Source organism: Terrapene carolina, unplaced genomic scaffold (assembly GCF_002925995.2).
Source record: "Terrapene carolina triunguis isolate 2854851 unplaced genomic scaffold, T_m_triunguis-2.0 Scaffold179, whole genome shotgun sequence".
In the NCBI taxonomy this organism is placed as follows: Eukaryota; Metazoa; Chordata; order Testudines; family Emydidae; genus Terrapene; species Terrapene triunguis.
The window spans coordinates 10,745,800-10,769,901 of record NW_020664530.1 but is presented as its reverse complement, the minus strand read 5'-3'; the positions used below and the strand labels follow the sequence as shown (position 1 = coordinate 10,769,901).

At 42.2% G+C, this 24,102-nt stretch overlaps 1 protein-coding gene across 1 annotated transcript in view; it reads right to left on the bottom strand.

Moving 5' to 3' along the window:
* Window positions 1-24,102, bottom strand: part of LOC112117073 (ATP-binding cassette sub-family A member 13) — a 288,528-nt gene that overhangs the window by 75,753 nt on the left and 188,673 nt on the right. The window contains exons 47-48 of the mRNA XM_026654040.1: window positions 21,896-21,983; window positions 13,100-13,208 (exon numbers count right to left, since the gene is read on the bottom strand). Of these exons, the coding sequence (XP_026509825.1) occupies window positions 13,100-13,208; window positions 21,896-21,983 (197 nt within the window). The remainder of the gene's footprint in view (window positions 1-13,099; window positions 13,209-21,895; window positions 21,984-24,102) is intronic.

Below are 24,102 nucleotides of genomic sequence, written 5' to 3'. Positions count from 1 at the left end.
GAAGTTTTTCTGTCATTTGTCCAGAAGGGCTGTGTAAAGCTTTACATTTTTTTAATTTTATACCATTAATGTTTTTAAAAGCAGGAGTTGTAATTTGTCTGAAGCAGAAACAGGCATATCAGAGACATTTTAGCAAAACTTTTTTTTACAACAACCTTTCCTTTACTTAAAAAGGAGTGCAGGAGCTTATTCCTCAGAAAAGTTTTACACGCTTTTACACAGATGGGTAGATGGATGTATATTATAACTGAGATTGTATTTACTCCTTTCATTTGGGATCCTGGTGGATACGGATAAATCTCCTACTGGATTAGAAATGGGTAAACCATTTGGATAAAATAAGAATTGAACTAAACCGTCACCAAAACCTCAAGCTGAACCCAGCCTATTTAGAAGTTTGAAAAATGTCGGTTAAATTTGCCAGAAGCTGGGAACGGGTTACAGGGGGTGGATCACTTGATGATTACCTGTTCCGTTCGTTTCCTCTGGGGCACCTGGCATTGGCCACTGTTGGAAGACAGGATACTGGGCTAGATGGACCTTTGGTCTGACCAGTATGCCCACTCTTATGTATGTATGTTCTTTCAGAACCCCCATAAGCTCACTTTTCATTAATACCTTCGCCTGAGCTTTCTGTTTCTAATCAATGCCCCGGATCTCATTTATATCAGTGGCAAAACTTCCATAGACTTCAAAAACAAAAAAAGGAGCAGGTTCCATAGAGGGGAAAAAAAGCTGCTGAACAAGGAGTTTCTTTTTAGACTTTCAGTGAAATTTTACAGTCCAACGGTCTTAGAAATTCAAAATGTTAGGACTTCATTCCAGGAATATTAGACATTTGGGTGTCTCTCTGCTTAGACATTACATTAACAGGCACCTTAGAAATATTATGGATAGGTAGATGCAAAGAGCCAGCACTTGGGGTCCTTGAAACCTGTGACCTCACCCCCTGATTTTAGAGTCCTGGAAATCTGTTTTTAATTTTTTTAAGGTGAGTGTCTAATCCTTCTCCTTGCAAAGCTAAACTCTGATCCTGCAGAGTGCTTAAGCACATGCATGAGTTTAAGCATGTGAATAATCCCATTGAATTCAATGGGATTACTCATGTGCTTGAAATTAAGCATGTACTTAAGGGCTCTGCAGGATCAGGACACTAGACTGTAAACAGATGTATACTGATTGCTAGGGTAGAAAGTTTACCACAGACAGACTTCAGGAGTTACAGATTATTCATGGTATCCTTACAGACATGTGGGACTGCCCTTTGCCTATAATAAAATTTGCTAAAATGGATCCTCCATTCTAGAGGGAACATGAGATCAATTCACAGCTGTTGGAGGCAGTGCTGTCAGCACTGCCTTTAATGACACTACAGCTACTACAAGTTCCCTCTCAGCTGCTGGCCTGCTGTCTGCAGGTAGGTGATTCCTCTATTGAACAGCTCGTGTGGCCTGTGGACACAATAAGGAATAACTCAATACTGTCAGAGGCTAAATAGTCTAACGAACCAAGCATAGATCTTAAAGCAAGAGACTCCTGCTTTCTCAACTACGATCTGACTGTGGGTGTGATTTTAATCAAGTCTATACAGACACAATTTTCAACAATGCCCATTAATTTGGGGTACCTAGACCTGATCTTTGGAAGTGCTCAATACTCACATCTCCAAATGAGGTCAATGGGAGCTGAGAGCTCTCTGTACCTCTGAAAAGTCAGTCCTCAGGTGTCTCAAATTGGGCACCCAAAGTTTGTGGACACTTTTGAAAATGAAGACCTTATATTCTGTCTGAATTTCCCCAACTATAACATGAGGACAATATTTTCCTCTTTACTTCTCATAGGGATTATGATAATTAATTAAATTATATTTAAATTCAGCAGAATGCCCACAAAAATCCTAGTGGTACCAAGACTCGGCTTATTCAGATAATTGTCCCTTAAAATGTTTTCTGTATTTTGGACATAAGTCTGGATGGCTGGGCTCTACTTCTCCTGCAGCTGGAAGCAAGTTAGAGCATGAATACTACCCATTCCACTTCTTATTTAAAAGGAGGTAGCTAAAGAATCACTTTGCTTATCTTTCCCACAAACCCAAGATTGACCCTGGGCACAAGAGTCACTCATCTTTTGAAGGAGGAGAGGCAAAAACCAATTTTGCAGATATACCCTGTAGAGAACTTGGGAGATAGCTGTATTATTTGTATGACTATTGTGTATGCCGCAATTTCCCTGTTCATTGTTACGATGCTGGCTAGATGGTCTCAAAGAGTTAACCTCGGCTGGAGCTCTCAACAGAGGAGGGCTGGAAAATAGACAATGACATCAGATAAACCTTAGTGCCTGGTGCTCAAAAAGATAACTGAGGGGCCAATTCCTCTGAAGTCTCACTTCTTCTAGGCTCTGGCTAGCAAAGCTATTGATAGGGGAAGACACTGGCAGGAAAGCAGAGATGAAGACCTTTGGTTCTGATCAAAGTAGCCCTGAAAAAACACTGAGGGTGAGGTGAGCGAAGACTCTCTGAGAGACTGCTAGGGATGCTCTCTGTCATCCCAGCTCCCTGAATAGATGCATGGGACAAATGGGACCTTTATCTAAACTCGCAAGGAGAGGATGAGGAGGTTAAGCAAGATAGATTCAGGTAGATTGTTTATTGTCTAAAGATCTGTTTCTCTGAATGCCTTGATTCTGAATAAACAATGATTTGCTTTATGAAACCTGCTTGGTCACTGGAATTACCATTTGATAGCAGTCCTGAAGAGGAGTACCTTGGATTTGACCCCTATCCTATCAGACCTGCTGAGACATTCACAGTTGATAACCAAGATAGCTGCAGCTCAGCACTTGGTCTCAGAGAAGCAGTTGCAGGGTTCCACCCTGAGATGTGAAAGTAGTGAGACTTATCACCTGGGTCAGAGATGCACTCCAAGGGCCACATGGGGGTCTGAGATGCAGCTAGCTTGGTAACTGTGACAGACCCAAAAGTGCTAAGGCTGGCTCCACAGAGCTAGAGCCAGACTCTCAGCTGGTGTAAGTTTGCATAGTTGTGCCAACTTATACCTGCTGAAAACCTGAGCAATAGATTATAGAGGAAAATCATCCACACTTACAATAATTTTCTGAGCCAAATCAAACAATATGAAATTAGTGAAACATGCAAAAAAGAGGAAATGACATCAAACATTTTACTGCAAAAGGACAAAAGTTCTTCAGTGACATTCTCAACACACTGAAAAATACCTTCCCTTCTGCATGCACAAAGGCCTGTATTTATTGAATGCAGCAAAGAAGCCAGAGGAAACACTAACAAAAGTGTATAACGACTAAGCCACTACTAGACAAGGATCGGCAGAGGCTAAGTTAGGTCCCATACAAGGAATCATATAATAAGATCACAGAATACACACAGAGAAAAGAAAATGGGACAACTGCCAGGAAACAAAAATCCGTGGAGAATAAGATTTGCCCTACACAGTTGCATGACACAAAATGTATTGAAAAAGCAAACTAGTGAAAGAGCTACCCTTTACTCGTTAAGTCGTAGTACTGAAAATAAAATGTGCAATCCACAACGAAGGACATAGTCACAAAATGTAAACAGTTCTCCTTAAAAATAGAACTACTGGAGTAACTACCTTCTATTTCCAAAATGTCCATAAGCAAAATGCAGCTTAAACAAAGAAACAGATTTCTTTTTTAAACGAACACAAATAATTGGAGTTGACTCTCTGGTCTTGGTCAATTGTCTTTACACAATATCTGTCATTGTCATGCTTAGTTTAGAGCAGTGCTGCAAGTTGCTCTCTTTCCAGAGTACTAAATATTGTTCTTAATTAGTAATTTGTTGGAAAAAAGTTCCATATAATCTAAATTGAAAAAGAAAAAAATAGAGACATTAAATGCCATACTATATTAAAATGAGCAAATGTAGTTTGGTAGATCCATAAATATTTCATGTATTTCTTTTTAAAAAACTTTACTTTTCTAATCTACCAACTCCTAAAGTTCTCATTTCTAATCACCAGGGCCCTCTTACTTTACATATATATATTTGTCCTGATGCAGCTGTTAGTGGGAGATGGAATGTACATATTGGTTGCTTACTTGCCTTTATGTGCCTTTTTTATTGTGTAGACTTGCTATGATGGCTTTTGTTAAACTGAAAACCAAACACCAAACATTTTGAGGAAAATGTTCTTTATATCTGATATCTATTCTTCATAGTGTTCAGTGAATGACTTTAAAGTTTATATAGTTTGGGAACAAAAAGGGACTATAGTAATTGTTACCAGCCCTGGTAGCCTCATTGCTGATAGGGAACAGGTGTGATACTATGATAGTCTCTTGCTTTCTTTTTGTTTGCTCTGCTAAATGGACTGTATTGTCAAAAGTGTATGGTGGGAGATGCAGTGTTTCTGGAGAATACCTCCCCTAGAAAGCAGCATCAGGAATTCCTGAACTATCTGCCAGTACGTGTTACTATTAGGTTAGTTGCTTCCGACCATCAGAAGTGAGGAAAATCATGCCCATTTGGCTAACAATACTTGTATATTATGAGGCTGCTTTCCTGAAATGGAGAGGGGGGGAAATTGCAGCATTGACCTTCAGTATATAACAGAATTTGAAATTCTTTCAACATACAATCGATGCAAGAGACTGAATGGATCAGAAATTGGTAAGGCACAGAATCGTTCACCTCTAGGCCCATGTCACAGGGTGACTGTCCCATCAATAATACACTTAGCTCGCCTCCCCAGGAGGGAGAAGAAAATAAGCACAGTCACATGACAGGCACGTCACCTGGCTAAATAAAAAAAATCAGTTCTTCTGGGGTAAAGATAAAAACAGAAGCTTCTGCAACATTAAAGGGGTAGAGAGAGGGCAGACAGCCTGGAGAGGAGCATGGCAGGGGGAATTGGAAGCCCAGAGAGGACAGATTTGGGTCTGAAGGGGGAAAGGAAACCAGATTGTTTAAAGACCTCGAGAAGGGGGAATGTCACGTTGAGTACCCTAGGCTTTGAATTAATTACTGAGCGCAGGATAACTGCAATACCACATGGGGGGGGGGGCACCCTGCCAGCCCACTAGCTCAAAACTGATCTAGGACTACTAGTAAATGAATGCTGTTGCCATTTCAGTATTCAGTAGACTATGCTGTATGAACTGGAAGACACAGTACTGTTCCGAGGGTACGCATCATAACACTTGATACGAGATTTAGCTCTAGCTGAAATCCTGGCCAGCAAGCTTCAGAAAAAGCACTGAGTGGAAATAAACACTGGCCCCTCTCATGCCTGTGAATGACTCCCTCACACTGAGAAGTGGTCCCTCCAGGTCAGGGTTGAGGCACACTGCCTGTCCAATGTAGGGAATGTAACACTGCCACTGTCAGTGTTACACCTATTCTGCACATAAGGGGAACTTTAGTTTCTCCTCCTATCAGTATAGTGCTGCACCTTTCAGAGACACTTAATTCACATAAGAACAGACTGCCTAAGGAGGTTGTGGAAGCTCCTTTGCTGGAGGTTTTCGAAAGGAGGCTCAATAGCCAGCTGTCTTGGATGGTTTAGACCAGTGGTTCTCAAACTAGGGCCACTGCTTGTTCAGGGAAAGCCCTGGCGGGCCGGGCTGGTTTGTTTACCTGCTGCGTCCGCGGTTCACCGCTCCAGGCCAATGGGAGCTGCAGAAAGCGGCGCGGGCCGAGGGACATACTGGCCGCCATTTCCCGCAGCCCCCATTGGCCTGGAGCAGCGAACCGTGGCCACTGGAAGCTGTGATCGGCCGAACCTGCAGACGTGGCAGGTAAACAAACCGGCCCGGCCCGCCAGGGGCTTTCCCTGAACTAGTTTGAGAACCACTGGTTTAGACCCAACAAATCCTGCATCTTGGCAGGGGGTTAGACTAGATGACCCTTGCAGTCCCTTTTAATCCTATGGTTCTCTGACAAATCCTGGCCATTTCCAGGAGAGCATGGACAGTTGCTCCTGCTAGGAACAAGTGTGATTCTACTCTGTAGAAGGGCTGTACTCGGAGAGCCCGCACAACTGCAGAACTCAAGCTCTACTGGGATCCTGGTGTTCTGCAACACAGCAGGGACTGAGGGAGGGGTAGGGCTGATGGTACCACCTTCTGCAGATCTGCTAGATATTCTCTACTCCTCCAGGAGCGGGGAAGGAGGTAAGGATATGAAGGGCTGAAGAGACTATTCCAGCCCTGAGTTTGAAACAGCAGCCACAGAGCAATTTCACTATTACTCCATAGCTATCCCATCCCACAACTCTGTGGTGGGGCTAGGGTTTGGGGCTTGAATCATTTTGTAATAAAAAGACACATTCTGAACTGGCTGATGACGACTGACAGCTGAGCTATTATAGAACAGCAGCTGCATGAGTAGAACACCAACACTTTACTTCCTGAATACAGATTTTTACAATAATTTAAAATGTCTTTCACTATTTTAATAATAATACAGATCCATTTTTATACCAGCAAGAGCCACCTGGATTCCCAAAATGTTTCTATAGTCATACTTCCAGCCTGATTGAAAGATCTTGCCCTTCTATATATACACAACACCCAGGGGCCAAACTGTGCCTTCCCACTTGTGCAGCCCCATTTAGTTTAGTGTGCGGGTCAATGAGAGTAGAGGTGGGCCAAAGATGTTCAAGACAGCTGTTGTCATGTCTTATAATTAAAATTCTAGTAACAGAGTAACTATAACCATAACAGTGCATTTGTGAACAGATACATTCAGTTATCAAAGAATCACAGTAACCTGTGTTCCTGAATAAACTGGTATCGTGATGGAGATTATGGAGACTAATGATAGTAAAAAGATAAAGCGAGTACTGGAGCAAATTGCTGTAGCAACATGGTTTTATGTTGTTGTTTTGTTGTGTTAATTTTTTTTTCTAAAAAACTCACTTTTATAATCAGTTCTGTAAATGAGACACCAGAACTGTGAACAAGTGTGATTATAGTGTGGCAAGGAGAGAAGAAAGAGAGATTATTTCTGCAGTAAGAACATCACTGAAAATAGTATCACACTGGGAATGAAGATAATTTCATTATGGATTCTTTTGCTGGTAATCCCATGGGTTGCCTCTGATCTTCTACTTACAGAGAAGAACAATCCACAATCCTGTACGTTTAATTCTTTTAAAAGAAAAGATATCCCAAAGCTGCAGAAATAAGTTCTCTATAAAGGTGGAATTGTAGTTATGGGCAAAGGTGTTTGAATTAGGGAAACATACAGAACCTATTATATGATGGCTCTTAACAGACATTGGTTTAAAAGAAAGACTATCTTAGGTATCACATACACATCTATCTTTCTGCAGATATTCTTTATGGCATTAAAATAGATTGAGTAGATTATATTGGAGTCAATCATCATACATGTTGGGCCAGATCCTCAGCTGGTGTAAATCAGTGTAGCTCTATTGACTTTAATGATGCTACATTGATTTATACCAGCTGAGGATCTGGCTCACCAAGGGCCAGATTGAGTCCAGCCCTGCAAGGATGCACAAGAAACCTTCCCTCTTCTGAGCCTCTGTGCAGTGCGGGGTATGTTGCTAGTAAAGATGCTAGACTGAGAGGGAGAACAGTGAGAGGGTGGTGGAGACCATGACACCACGCTTTCCATCCTAGATAGCACAGCTAGCTCAAACAGGGGAAGCACATGCTGTACACTTTCAAGGGTGTAGCAGTCTGCATGATTCCATCCTGTCGCATGCCTGGCTGCTTTGGTGAGTTTCCATTGGGGCTGCCTATCTCCCATCACCCTCCCTCTAACCAGTGGCTTACTGCCACTTTGGTCCAAAATATGTAGCTTCACACTAAACTCAGGAGGTTTCAAGAACAGGTGCCTTGGAATTGCAATTTCAAAAATGAGCATGAGTGTTTCTTTTGTTGACCATAAAAGAGCCAGGTCCAACTTGAGTGATGGATCCTGCCTTCTTCCTATGGGTGGTGTAAAGCACTATTCTCTGTTGGCCAGCTCAATCCTTACACAATCCAGCTTCCCACTCTCCAGCCCTTAACACATGGCCAGGTGTTACAAAGGCTGCAGCTTTGTGGAACGAATCAGAAGGCCAATGATATGTAACATTTCACACTGCTGGAGGGAAAGTATTAGCTTCCGTGTGTCTTCATGCTCACTTATTCTCTGTCAGCCAGCCAGGTCTGTCCCTTGCAGCATTGATCCCTGAGAGCATACCTAAGTACAGAGGACCCCCCAAAAATGGGGCCCTCTGTGGCTGTACATTCCCTGATGCCTTTGGCTAGCCTTTGATCTCATTGCTCTTTTCTTTACTGTGAGCGTTTGTCCAAGTAACATACCACTCAAGAGCCCTCATTTCTAGGTACACCAATCATTGAGGTCTTAAAGTTGACTACACAGGTTAGGGTGTTCCCTCACTTTTGTAAATAGTTTAACTCAAAAATAACGACTCAGGAAACTAAAGGTTACAGAGAGTCATTTTCGCGAAAGAAAAGAATCCTGCAGCCGTTTAAGTGTCTTGCATTAATTTACTTTATATGTCTCATTTTGGTCTTTGTCATACACTATGTTCCACTTTTGGGCATTGGCAGCTTGCAAGGTATGCCCCATTACCTAGAAAAAATGTCCGCTGCTCTGTCTATTTTGTAGCGCACTGTGTATTCTCTGCCCTGCCCAGCACCTCCCAACCCAAGGGTATCTGCATTTCAGTAGTACTGATAAGTATTCTGTGAATCGCTTTAGGATGAAAGGGCCCACATAGGGACATAAAATATTACCTCCAAAATATTATTGACTGCACCAGCCCTAAGTGGCAGAGACTAGGAATTCTTTATTTATGAGCGTGTAAGTGGCATTCCACTCCAGCCATTGATGAATTTTGTTTATAACAGTAGTCGAGACAGGTTATCATAGGTTTTTACAGGTTCTTCTTGGAGGGAATTTATATTTATGATGAGAATTTCTAAGAGTTCTTGCGAGGTGTTTGTGTTTAATGAGACATTTCTATTTTACTGTGAGTTACAACTTTTATTTTATGGAGCATTTCACAGGAGCAGCTCATTGATGATTGACATCCCTCCACCTCACTAACCAGACAAATATAACAAGGTCCCTAGCACAGGGCTCTTAGTGAGACCCTGATTAAAGGATTTAAGGCTGGGATTTCAAAGGAGCCTAAGGAGTTAGGCAGACAACTCCTACTGAAACTCAGTGGGAGTTGTCTGCCTAACTCTTTTAGGCTCCTTCAAAATATCCCAGCCTAAATAAATAATTGAGGACACAATATTGGGCTTACAATGAGCCCTCACTATGAGGCTTAAAACAAAGAGACAAGCTACAACCCTAATTCAAGGATTACAACAGATGGCCACTACATACATAAACCCCAAATCTTTCTCTGCTTACAGATTCCTGTTCTTTGAATAGTGACCTAGGAATGTGATCTGGTCACTGGATATCACCAGAGAATATGACAAGCACTCCTTCCTTCCTTTTTGTATTGTAAGCTTTTGGGGGCTGGGAATAGGCCTTCCTATTTGCTTTCACTCTGCTTAGCATATTTTGGGTGCTACTGCAACACAGCTAATAGGGAAACATATTACCTCTTCACTTCCACACCATTATTTTTAATCCTGTGGTTTTTTCCTTGCCCCTTCACTATTATTTAGCATCGTAAGTATATTACCTAATCCTGGGGATACAGCATGTATGAAATACAAGTTACAAAACAAAATATTATATGCATTGAATTATGTGCCAAGCACTGCTCTAGCATAGTGCTATGAAGAAATCCAGCATATTTTCCTTTACTGTTGAATTTCCCCCTCCTCACCACCAGTAAAATATTTTTAATGCTTAACTTTTCATTTTCATGCTGTCTCATACAATTTGTAAGCCAAGATGAGCATCGGTCAATACTATCATTTTTTATGCCAACGGTGAAAGACAATCACATTTCCCTTTTAACACCTGCAGCTTCTGGTGAAATGGATGGGTTAGCATGGGGGCTATTCTCGGTGGTGTGTTTGTTTTTAAACAGAAGAGGAACAGATCTAGGTTCCTTATAGGGCTATGGGTTGCTGTCCACAGAAATGTTGAAGAGAGGCTACTTTCAGATAGTGAAATATTCCTGAACTGCCATATCAAAATAGACCACTGATCTATCAACTCTGGTATACTTTGACTTTGATTTTGGCCACCTCCTGCTCCTTTACCGTAAGGCAGTGTTTTTCAACCTGTGCTCTGTGGATCCATGTTGGTCCGCAGACTTATGCTGAAGATTTCCAAAGAGGTCCACACTTCCATTCAAAATTTTGTAGAGGTCCACAAATGAAAAAAGGTTGAAAACCACTGTCATAAAGTATCTCCAAAAATCTCCATGTGAATCTGTAGATGCACTTGTTCTTAAAAACATCTACTCAAATCAAGTGCCTAAATATTAAAACTATGTGAAACTAACAAATTCTCACTTTGCAGTTGTTCCCACAATGAAGTAGTATTTGATATTTGTGAATCTGAACAGGGGAGAAATGTCAACATCTCTACAAAGCATTTACCTTTTTGAGGTGACGGAGACCAGATTCCATTGCTCTTGATACTGCTGGACAACATTCAAGAGGAAATCTCTGCTGGTCACTAAACCATCCCCACCCCCATTCACACACACACACACACAAACATAGTAAGGTCAAAGTCAGACTAATATTTTGGGATGACACAGCAGAAGTCAGCAAAGCCTTTTCATCAGGAGCAAATCTTTATAAACCATTAATCAAAACAAAGAACTGTAAAAGCTAAAAGAAAAGACCTCTCTAATTTACTCCTCAGAACCTTATTGTAGAACCCTGGCATCCCATGAATTCTCTTCCCCAAATATTCTAGCAGCTCCTCTCCTGTGTGAGGAAAGGACAGCACGGAAGCCAGAATTGACCTCTTACCCATGAGCCATGCCACTTAGACTTATGCCAAAGAGGGGCTAATCCATCTGGTTTTATGAGAGTCAATGGGACTACTCACAGGAGTAAGGCAAGTAGGACTTTCTCAACCTATCCCAAGATTTGTTTCTGCACCACAATACCTACTCATCTCTGCTTGGCATTATAGGCACAACTATGTTCTTCTATATTCTAGTGAGTCTCTTTCAGTAAAACAATATCTATTTTGTTAAGGTAGGAAGGGAACTTATTCCCTCCCTACCGCCGCATTTGAAAGGTCCAATTATTCCCTTGACATGTAAAGAAAGAAATTCAACAGTACTATTCATCTTGACAGAAAAATGTTATCCTCTGAAAACAGAAAAAATGGCATTAATGCAAAGAAGGATTACACATCTCAACAAGCTTCCTAAAAGCCTTTTTCAGCAATATGCTAGACTATACCTTGCACTCTCCATAAACACGAGTCTTGAGATGAAATTATCCAACGTAAACAAAAACGTTAACAAATAGCCTACCATCTGGAAATTCAATAATCTCTAGTAATCTTTTGAACACCACTTTTAAAAATTACTTTCAATTTCTCTCTCCTATCTGAAAGCACACAATGTTTTTTTTCTACCTCAGAGTTACATGTTTATTAAATCTATCCTACCAGATATCATCAAAAGCCATTCCAGAGATGTGACAACAAAGCTGTACTTGTAAAAATGCTTTTTCCACCCACAAACAGCCTTACACCAAAAAATAATCACATGTATTCTGTAGCATTAACCTCAAATTCCAAGGAGTTTCTCTTCACCAAAATAAGAGAAAGTTGAAAGTTAATGGGAGTTGGTAGCCTAATTGCCCTTTGTGCCTTTGAAAATCTCCACCTACTTTTATATATCTTGACCCCTTTCTCTTTCTAAGATGATCCTGTCCCTTTCTCCTCCATTAAATCGCTACAGCATGATCAACCCATCCATTTTGTGCCTTTGCCATAGACACACATTATGGTCATAAATACAGTGCTTTTCAGCTTATGGACTATCTGTAGGGATGTTTAACCAGGGTATACCACCAGGAGACTACAGAAATTGGGCAAGATTGATGTAGTAGTCATTCAAAGACTCCACATATTTCCCATGAACCTTTTCTATTATGCATCCTCTCCTCATTTAAAAGAGCACAAAACTACCCCAATCCATTTGACTACTTTGCACTGACTTCTCCATCCCTAGTTTGGAGAATGTTTCCCAAATCTCACTGAGCACTTCTAGATCTACAGGCTAGAATGCCTAACACAATGGGGTCCCAGTCCTGACTGTGATGCCTTCTGCTACCAGAATACAAACCATCAACTGTAACTAGACCTGGTCAAAACATTCCAACTAGCTCTACCTGCAACCATTGCAAAATAGTCCTGATGAATAAAATAGGTAAAATGTAAACTTTTGTGGCTTTCAATAACCTACTTTTAATTTTCTTCAAGCCAAGCTAATTGTTCCTTTGCTAGGGACCTCATGGAAAAAAAAAGAGAAAATAGAATATGTGTAGAGATGGACCAAAGTTGCAAAATGTAACACAGGATCCAGATTTCAGTGCCCCCCAAAATTCAGGAATCTTTGGATCCGGTGTTTCGATTTGGCCCATTATAAGGAAAGTGTCCATTTGGAAAATTTCTATTTGGATTTCAAATAACCCAAAAGTCTGGTTTTGGATCAGGAGATTTCATTCAGAACCTATCTTTAAATATGCTGAGCATCACAATCTTTCTCTCTCGTTTTCTTCCCGGTTTAGCTTTGGACCCAACATGCAATGTCACTTTCAAAATGGTCTGATATTTGAAAATGCTTATAATTCAAAATAAAATAAATATTTTGAATTTAACAACTTTTAATTAAATAATTCTGGAACACAGTAATTTTTGATTGCTATAATACATAAATCAGTTCAACAACACATATAACCTCTTAGTTACATTATAATTTTATGGGATCCCCATCTTATAACCTCCCTGAAAGTATGCAAGTCTACTTCTGCCCTTCTGGGGGGACTTTAAACATCTCCACAAGTTTTCACACTGTTATTTAACTGGATTTCAATTTTTTACTTAAAAAAAAAATCAGCATTTTTAGAAAGAGATGGACGCACATTTAAACAGAGATTTGAAAAATATTACCATACTGTCTCCAGTCCACAGAAGGAGGCAAATTCATCCACAGAATAAGGTTGTTGAGTTGATTTAAGTAGGACGGCAGTGAATGGAAACCTTTCTGGCTGTACCACACCTAAGAGAGAAAACAGAGATATTAAATGAAAGATGGCCTGAACCAGGACCCCAGATCCAAATACCCTGGAATTTTAGGGAATTTCAGATGCAACGTTATGTAAGATTACAGGAGCTATGTGCCCCTCTGAGGAGCCACATGCATGGGATGGGGTAGTCCTGGGTGGAACAGAATCAAATGAGCTGTAGAGGTCCCTTGGTTGAGTACAGTTGTTATCAACCCTTTCCATTCCAGGACACTCCATCCAACTAGCAACAAAGGAAGAGGAAGAGAACTCACGGTTTAGTGGATCACCTAGACCAGCCCCTTACATCATGACAGATCAAATATACATGAAACACATAACTCTCCTATTTGTGCTGAAAAGGTAACATTAATTGGTTTAATTTGAAACCCAGTGGGAGAATTTAGAAAACAATAAAACTTTGAGGTACTTTTCACTTTTGAGATTTCAAAATGAGATCTGCAAGCAATAGAAAAACACAACAATCAGAGCTAGCCACTCCATATGGGGCATGGAGGATTGAGGCCAATAACTCATCTACTATCAACATCTATCCAAAAGAGTTTGCTAGGCATAGAAAAGCATGAATACTGCCCTTAATGGGTGTTGAAACATGCTCCCCCCACACACCCCACACCCAGTGAGGAGCTCTGGGAGGCAGTGTGACAGAGCTTGGACACAATACCTTCTTGAACAATGCAGCTCTACACTGCCCCAAGAGGCCTGGTCTACACTGGAGGGAGGGGGATCGAGTTAAGATACGCAACTTCAGCTACGAGAATAGCGTAGCTGAAGTCGATGTAGCTTAGATCGACTTAGATTGACTTATTTCGCATCCTCGCGGCATGGGATTGACGGCCGCCGCTCCCTCATCGACTCCGCTTCTGCCTCTCGCCCTGGTGGAGTTCCGGAGTCGACGGGGAGCACGTTCGGGGATCGATGTATCGCATCTAGACAAGACGCGATACACCAATCCCCGATAGATCGATCACTACCCGCCGATCCGGCGGGTAGTGTAGACGTACCCAGACTAATACCTTTCTGGCACAACCCAGCCCTTCTCCAAGTAACAGGTAGCACCCATTTCTGTCACACAGCCTGACCAATATGCCTCAGCCTTTAATGGAATTACCACTTCTTGAGGTGAGAAAACAGCCTAAGCTCCATGCCCTTTCAGATGACACTACCAACAAAAGTGGTGAGGAGTTCCATTTATAGTTGGGGTTGTTGGTGGATACCTGTCCACATGAACTGGGCTGACCCTCACCAACTCATTTCACATAGGCCACCAAACAGACACTAGATGGCAACAATTTTAACTTTTTTTTACATAAAAGGAATATTTATTTGTACAGATGAGAGAATCTTTATTTACAAAAAGGTCTCATTTTTTGAGGGAAAATAATTCTCTCATAGAATATCAGGGTTGGAAGGGACCTCAGGAGGTCATCTAGTCCAACCCCTTGCTCAAAGCAGGACCAATCCCCAGACAGATTTTTACCCCAGTTCCCTAAATGGCCCCCTCAACAATTGAACTCACAACCCTGGGTTGCATCCGAAGAAGTGAGGTTTTTACTCACGAAAGCTTATGCCCAAATAAATCTGTTAGTCTTTAAGGTGCCACCAGACTCCTTGTTGTTTTTGTAGATACAGACTAACACGGCTACTCCCTGATACTTGGAACCCTGGGTTTAGCAGGCCAATGCTGAAACCACTGAGCTATCCCTCCCCCATTGCTCTAGAATATAGCTAACTCTAGTGTGCAGCTACTGACTAAAGAATTATGAACTGGGCATTGTTTTGTGGCTCTTAGGGTTCTTCTATGTTCCAGTCTGAGACCTGACAACTATTTAATCTTCAGGTGATCCTCTGCTGGTTCAGAAAGAGAGCAAGCCCTGGGCCTCCTATGTAAAAGTTCAGGAACAGTCTCCAGATATTCAGCTTTCAGATCTCTGCACTTCCTGGTCACCTGTGCAACCATGTGCCAGAACAGAATCAAAACTGAACTAGCAAGGGGAGTCAATTCCTCCACACACCATCCCATTTCTTCCTCTATCTGTTCTGCTAAAATCTTTCCAAATAATGTTTAACATACATAATGGAATCCATTGCAATTATGCACATTGTAAAGAAAAAAAGAAGCAATTACAAAAAACAATAATGCAAGATTCTGCTGACACATCCTCAGTTAATTGGAGGCAGGGGAGAGGTCTCAATAAGTATTCACAGAATATCCTAGTAAATTTCATAATGTAACCAAAATAATAAGGAAAGCAAAAAAAATGACAATATAGCATTGTCTGTAACAATACATTTAGAAGTCCTGCCCAATAATTAGAATCACAGCATCTTCAGAGCATTCACAGCATTCTTCATCCAAGAGTGTGATAAAATCATGTAACTGAGACAGGCCATCAGGAAATAACCAAATTAAAGCAGAATATTTAATCATTTATAATCTGGCAAAAAGAAAAAAAGGCCTTGATGTTATTATCTTCATCAGAGGATGCATCTGGTTCTTTTTCAAAAGCCTGAGAACAACTAATTTTGAACCAAGTGACCACAACTTTGAAAAAGAGGTATTGGTATTTAGTTCCATCCAAAACAACACGCAGCTTTGCTAGACAACACACTGCCATGTGGATAACATTTTTAGGGTGAGGTGAAAGATGGGTGAGGAAAATGCTGATTAATCTTGGTTTTCTAATTGGGTCTGACATGCCAAGCCCTGGAAAGTCTCCCTTCTAGCACAGGACCAGTTTTAACTCTCAAAATTGGTAGAACCTAATCACGGGTAGCAAGCATGATTGAGGGAATAGCGCTTTGGAATGGGACTCAGGACATCTGGGCCCAAGTTCCGTCTCTATAACTTCCTCTTCCTGTTTAATCTTGTCTAACTGTGTCTGACTTCTTGTATGACTATAGATTAATTGATTTAGCCACATACCTCAGTTCCCCATCTGTAAAAAGGAATACTGTTAAGCACTATGTGGTGCTCAGATATTACAGTGATAAGGGCCATAAAATACTTAGATGTGTGTTTATATATACCAAATATTCATATATATATATATATATTTCTACAAATATCACAGGGGGAGCAGTGATTTGAAGGACGCTTTGAAGGACAGCAGATATTTTGCCAAAGTTACTGTACATGTTCTCCACTGACAGGGGTGGTCTCCACAGACAAGGAGAGTTAATATCCAGGAGAGTTCCTAAGAGATCTGTGTCCCAACAATGCTCTTATCATCTATGCCTTCTTTTATGCCAAGTGTTCTTAAATGGTTATATTTTACTTGGTTCATTAAAAGTTGTGTCTCTCTCGCTCCCTCTTGAGTACCTATGAGTAAAATTCATCTGCAGTGGAATTCTACTGCCTTTGAGAAGAGCAGTTGGGTGTTCCTTAGATAAATGCTATCAAATTGTGAATTTAACTAATTTTATCTTCCATTCATAGTCACAACTTTCTTCCACAGTGAGAAACCTTTTTTCTGTTAGCATTACATGGTAAATAGGCATAGGCTACCACTTTGGGATCTAATTAATTTCATATTGCCTCAGTTACATGAACCTGTGACAACTTGGTAAGGTCAAACTAGAGAAAGGCCTATCTGGGAGCTTCCCCCTAAATTCTTAGTTACAGACCATAACAAGAACTCAAACTGTCTTTAGGGCTGTTTAGGGCTTTTCCGATGTTTTTGTACAATAAGTTATATACATATCTGAATATGAATCTTAGCACTTATATAGCACTGTCAGTGGGTCATCTGCCTCACAAGTGCCTCTTTATGGCAGCCCTGGAAGCAGCGCCTTGCCTCAGTTTCCCTCCTCAAGGGGTTTCTTAAATAAACTCCACTCAGGATTTCACAAGTCCAATGACAATAGCCCTCCCTAGGGTCTGATTTTATTCACATGAAATTCACAAACAGAAAAAAGTCTTTCACCTCAGCCTTAAGCTGGGCACAGTCTCTCCTCCCTGAGAGCTCTCTCTCTTCTATACGAGCAGCTGGAGAAGATGCAAGGCCTGACCTGCCTTCAGACCTTCTCTCCAAAAGAAATCAAACTTCCAGACAGGCTTTCTATCCAGCCACACCCTTCCCAGCTGGAATCTCCCTTCCTCATATCAGGACCACGACAGGAGTCTCTCCCTTCTTGCTGCTTATTCCCCCAGTTGTCTCTCCTTGAGCATCCTCCTCTCCCTGCAGCTTTTATAGGGTAATCACCTGACCCCTGCTCAGGTGTGCTGCCTTAGTAACTAGAGGTAGCTGGCCCCAGTCCTCTGACCTTCAAAAGGGCAAGCCACCTTGCGACAAGCACTTTATAGTCCAGATTACAGACAGAGACAATGAACAAGCAACACATCTAAGGCCTGGTCCACACTAACCCCCCACTTCGAACTAAGCTACGCAAATTCAGCTATGTTAATAACGTAGCTGAATTCGACGTACCTTAGTTCGAACTTACCGCGGGTCCAGACGTGGCAGGCAGATTCCCCCATCGATGCCGCGTACTCCTCTCGCTGAGCTGGAGTACCGGCGTCGACGGCGAGCACTTCCAGGATCGATTTATCGCGTCTAGACAAGATGCGATAAATCGATCCCAGAAGATCGATTGCTTACGGCCGGACCAGGAAGTAAGTGTAGACCTGCCCTAAGGAAGGGACGGGTGCGGGTGGGATGAGCTATTGAGTTCGGCTACACACTCCTTTTCCATGACAGTCATCTTTGAATGTCGAATGCCAGAGTTTTTTCAAACATGCTTGGTATGCGATACACACGGTGGGTGTATTTTTGTCACATACCTGGAACAAGATGTGTTTAAGGTGCTAGCCACCTTCCATGTTTTGGCTGGGTATTGTTAAAGTTGGAGTGGGAAGTTAGTTGTCATGCAAATCCTGCAGTGGAGAGGAATAATTTGTGAAGGACTCAGAGGTTTTCTGCAGTGTAATGAATCGTACAGTAAGTCTCTTCATATGCAAATTTCCCATTTTTGTTCATAAAAGGCTATGTAAATGGTACATTCACTGTCTTGTGAACAGGCCCGAAAGGTCAAAGTAAAAGACTGGTCATTAATTATTGAAAGGTTAATGCAATAATTTGACACTACATCAGTCGAAAGCCACTTCAAGGAGGTAGTTTAGATAACACAGAGCCCTTTATAAGTCTAATGCACTATTATGTTGGCTCTGAAAAATGAAGCTTACTCACTAACTGTATAACTATAATTTATCCTTTTGCTGACGACAGATGAAGTAGGTGCCAAAGACCAAAACGAAAAAACAAAAACAAACAAAACAGCAAGCAGAGAAACACAGTATATTGTAGCCATTTGGACTCAAGTGCCCAATTATGGATTGATCAAGTCAAGAGTTCAAAGTTGCAAGAAATTTGGGGGAATATAAATAAAGTTAAGATTCTGTCACAGGTATTTTTAGTAATAGTCAGGGACAGGTCACAGGCAATAAACAAAAAATCAGGGAAGCCCGTGACCTGTTCCTAACTTTTACTAAAAATACAGTGTGGGATGGGGAACTAACAATGGGAGTGCTGTGGGGGGCGGGAGGGAGATGTTACAGGCCTCTATTCTGGCCCAGGGCCAGACACTGCTCCAGCAGGCCCCGGGGCCAGATGCTGCTCCGGCAGGCACTGGGAACCACTGCACTGGCAGCCTCTGCTCCAGCAGCCCTGGGGACACCCCTCAGCCAGCTACTCCAGTGGCCCTGGGGACAACCCCCAACCCAGCTGCTTCAGTGGCCACCAGCCACTGCTCCTGCACCCCTGGGGGCAACTGCTCTAGCATGCCCGTAGCTGGCCACTAACTGCTGCTCCCGCAGCCCCAGGGCTGACTGCAGCAGCTGCTCCAGCCCCAACACTGCTCTTGTGGCAGGGGCTGATCCACCCCACCCCCTGCTGCTTCAGCCCTGGGACCGCTGCTCTGGCGGCCCTGGGGCTGACAGCTCCTCCAGCCCTGCCATTGCAGAAGTCATGGAAGTCCCGTAAAGTCATGGAATCAGTGACCTCCATTGCAGAATCATACCCTTAACCATAAAGCACCAAAAAAGAAAATGTAAACAGTTTTGTTTTGTTTTATTTGATGGACAAATCTAGATGGCAAAGGTGCCAAACCAAACTTCAGATAAGGGGCGTGTGCATGTCCTGTTTTAATAACTAACCTCCCTCCCTTGCTGGTAGTTTGGGGCAAGGCTTGGGTAAATGTTTCCACCTCTACTTCATTTACAAGAAACAACAAGGTTTTATCCCCTTTCCAACCTATATAAAATGTTTAAGGTCAGGGCTTCTTTCTATCCAGTTCCAATTTAACATTCAAAGGTCAGTTTCCTTAACACACAAGGCAACTTGCTTCTTCAGTGCCCTTCATTTCAACAAAAACACAAAACAGAGGTCAGTCACAGAGACCCTGAAACACATCTGGGAGACTGTTGTTCCCCTTCATGTTTCTGGACTCCCACTCTAGAAGTTCTCTGAACAGTTGTATGAACCTTAAATAATCACAGAATCATAGAATATCAGGGTTGGAAGGGACCTCAGGAGGTCATCTAGTCTAACCTCCTGCTCAAAGGAGGACCAATCCCCAACTAAATCATCCCACCTAGGGCTTTGTCAAGCCTGACCTTAAAAACCTCTAAGGAAGGAGATTCTACCACCTCCCTAGGTAACCCATTCCAGTGCTTCCTCACCCTCCTAGTGAAAAAGTTTTTCCTAATATTCAACCTAAACCTCTCCCACTGCAACTTGAGACCATTACTCCTTGTTCTGTCATCTGGTACCACTAAAAACAGTCTAGATCCATCCTGTTTGGAACCCCCTTTCAGGTAGTTGAAAGCAGCTATCAAATCCCCTCTCATTCTTCTCTTCTGCAGACTAAACAATCCCAGTTCCCTCAGCCTCTTCTCATAAGTCATGTGCTCCAGCCCCCTAATTATTTTTGTTGACCTCTGCTTTACTCTTTCAAATTTTTCCACATTCTTCTCGTAGTGTGGGGCCCAAAACTGGACACAGTACTCCAGATGAGGTCTCACCAATGCCGAATAGAGGGGAATGATCACATCCCTCGATCTGCTGGCAATGCCCCTACTTATACAGCCCAAAATGCTGTTCGCTTTCTTGGCAACAAGGGCACACTGTCGACTCATATCCAGCTTTTCGTCCACTGTAAACCCTAGGTCCTTTTCTGCAGAACTGCTGCCTAGCCACTCGGTCCCTAGTCTGTAGCAGTACATGGGATTCTTCCGTCCTAAGTGCAGGACTCTGCACTTGTCCTTGTTGAACCTCATCAGATTTTTCAGGTAGACTGAGGAAGGTCTTACAACCAGAGGAAACGCACTAAAATTGCCTAGACTGCCAATCCCCCAACTAGACCGTAGGTCCCATCCAGTCTTCTACAGTGTCCTCTCTGGAAATATTTCCAGTGCACTTCAAAGGGCCTTAATAAAAGTCTGAATTTGGTAGATGGAAGACTACTCCTACAGTCCCTGCCTCTAATGGATCACTCAAACAGTTAATAAGGAAAACCTCAGGCAGTGAGGTACAGTGCAAGACAGATGATTTACTGGTTAAAACATAAGTCTGAAAACCGACAGATCTGGGTGCTAAGCCTCTGGCTTGTTATGTGACCTCATGCAAGACACGTGAATCTCGCAGTTTCTCCAGCTGTAAAAGGGGAATAATACTTATGCATATTTGTAAAGTATTTTAGGAACATCTTATAAGTGCAAAGTATTATTTACGTGATTATTCTTGCAGTAGCTACTCCAGGGAAGCTTCTATGGATATAAACCCCGATACCAGTGACAGACTTTACTCTTTTAAATGCAATGAAATTGCTATATTTTATTTTGTTTGCTTAAAAAAAAAAAGAATATTGATCACAAGACTGAAATAGCCATCAATAAAACACAATTGATAGTTCACTTTACTTCAGCCAATTCTGAGATTGATTTTAGTAGGAATAGAAGGGAAATAAAGATAAATGTAGGCTGACTATCGGGAAATAGTCTTAAAAAGTGAGCTCAATTAGATTGTGAAATAGTTTCCCAAGGGAAGTGATGGAAACCCCTCATTTGAGTTATTTACAACTGAACTGCACAAAGCACAGGGTAATACAACAATCCTGGACAGAGGAATTGACTAAAATAACTTAGGATTTTTCCCAATTTTAAACACAAGGATTCTAAAATTACATTATTATACAGTAGAACCTCAGTGTTACGAACACCTTGGGAATGGAGATTGTTCGTAACTCCGAAATGTTTGTAACTGTGAACCAAACATTATTGTTGTTCTTCCAAAGATTTACAACTGAACATAGACGTAATACAGCTTTGAAACTTTACTATGCAGAAGAAAAATGCTGCGTTTTAACTGTCTTAAGTTAAATGAAACAAGCATGGAAACGGTTTCCTTCCCTTGTCAAATCTTTTTTTTTTTTAAACTTTCCCTTTATTTTTTTAGTAGTTTATGTTTAACATGGTTCTGTATTTGCCTTTTTTCTTTTTCGGTCTTTGAGGCTGCCTGATTGCGTACTTCCAGTTCCAAATGAGATGTGTGGTTGACCAGTCAGTTTATAACTTTGAGGTTCTACTGTATGTTAAGTGCCAAGGAGTTAGACTCTGAATATTTTGCCATTGCAATACGGATTGGACTCTATATGCATATCTTACCTTAGCCAGAGGCTTAGAGTATGTTTTATTCAGGTTTAGGTCTTGAAGTTCAGGGGATGTTTTCACACCAAAAGACCAGCCTCCATATCTAGTAATACAAAACAAAGTAATAGGAGGCTATCTTTCAGCAGCTTCCCTTTCTTAGCATTGTGAGGAATGTTTTCTTGCAACACAGAATTCATAAACGTCTTTATTATTGTTTTACATTTCAAGTTAGAAGTACAGCTCAGCCCCATATAATCACGATACACCTCTACCCCGATATAACGCTGTCCTCGGGAGCCAAAAAATCTTACCGCGTTATAGGTGAAACCGTGTTATATCGAATTTGCTTTGATCTGCCAGAGCGCTGCTTTACCACGTTATATCCGAATTCGTGTTATATCTGGGTAAAGGTGTATTTGTATTTGAAAGAGATGTCTAATCTACTCCTTATATACAGGTGAATGGTATGTGCCTTCAAGCAAACATTTTCCCTTTGAACCCTGCAGATAAAGCCTCTATTTTCAGAAAAGGAAAACACAAATAAGCTGATGAACAATGAAGGGGTTATGACCATCTGGGGTAGTTTTGATCCTCATAAAAGTGTTTAAACCTTCAAAAGTTTCTGACACTCAAGATGTGTTTTGGTCATTTACCCTAAAAGCATAACTTTCCTCCATGTTATTAAATCAATTTCATGTAGCTTTTCACATGTATGTGTAACACTCTCTTCTTGATAAAGTTGCACCTGCTCAAATGTTTGTAATTATGTCACTCTTCAGTGGTTGACAATTAAGCTGGGCTGAAGTAACGCATAGGTACTAGATCGGGCCATGTCTCAAGCCCTGGCACCTGGAGTCATACGATTATGTCAGAATCAGAGTTTTCACTTAAATAAAAGTAAATTTCTAGCTCTCAGAATTGCAAAGAAAATCTTGAAATGTGACCAGAGTGTTACCAATACAGCAATGCCTGAGTCTACAGAAGGCCTGCAACAATAGCTCTGAGAAATGTAAATTGTCCTATTGATCTCTATGCAGTGTTAACTCCAAATCTACTGCTCTGGGGGACCCTGCCAACACCACCCCAACAGAGGTCTCTGAATGGCAAGAAGGGAAGAGTGCAGAGAACCCAGGCCCACTCACCCTCCCAAACAGATATAGTTCAAGCGCAAGTGTAAATAATGGGAAGCTTCTATGGATATAAACCCCGATACCAGTGACAGATGAAGATTCTCCTTTAGCTCCAAGAGGCCTATGAAGCAGGAAGTCCCATGCTGCACATATACAATTTAGCTGACACGCATATGATTTGTCTGTACGTGACCAAGTATTTGATCAATGCTATTTTAGGGTTTTATACTGCTGCTCAACACTGTACTATCTGAGTGCCTGTGTTATCCTACCTCAGGCTCCGTGTCCCTCCCAGACCCTGGTGCCCTTTACCTTGGGGTTCTGCCCACTGCAGTACCCCCACTCTCTGGGTCTCCCCCTCCTCCTATGCCCTCCTTGCCTCAGTGGCTACTGCCAGTCATCATCTAGCCCCCTTTTTCTGGGGCAGACTGCAGTCTGTAATGGCCACTCATCACTGGCAAGGAGGTTGGACCTGCTGCCTTTCTAGGCCCTGCTGTCTCCTTGCAGCCCCAGTACCTCCTTTGGCCTTCAGCCAGGCCTTAGCCTGGGGACTCACCAGACCCGAGCTCCCCAGCTCTGCCTGCCCTTCCCCAGCACTGCTCTGCTTCAGGTACCCTGTGCTCCTGCAGGCAGCTAGGTCCTTCCCACTCCAAGGCTGGAGTGAGAGTTTTTGCCTTCTGGCCCTGCAACTCTTTTATAGGGCCCAGCCTGGCCCTGACTGGCTGCCTCCCAGCCTTTTCCTATTGGCTGTCAGCACCAGCCCTCTCCCAGGGCTGACTTTTAACCCTTTCGGGGCCGGAGCGGGGTGAGTGCCCCGCTACAGCAAGTTGGGCATGTTGAGGACTTTCTACTGTGCAGTAATATCTCTTCAAGCAGGGGCTCTCTGTGCATTGGAACCATGAAGGAGCCAGGCCTTGATGCCAAGAATCCCCAGGTTGGGATGTCGGGTGCCTCCTTTGTTCTGCGAGAGGAGGTAAGGAGTGGATTGGAGAGAGATTGGCGGGCACCTAGCAAGTTGTGACAGGTAAGGATACTGAGTCTGTTGGCCAAGTAGGAGCAATCAGTTCTCTTTTTATTTCTAATAGGACTTTC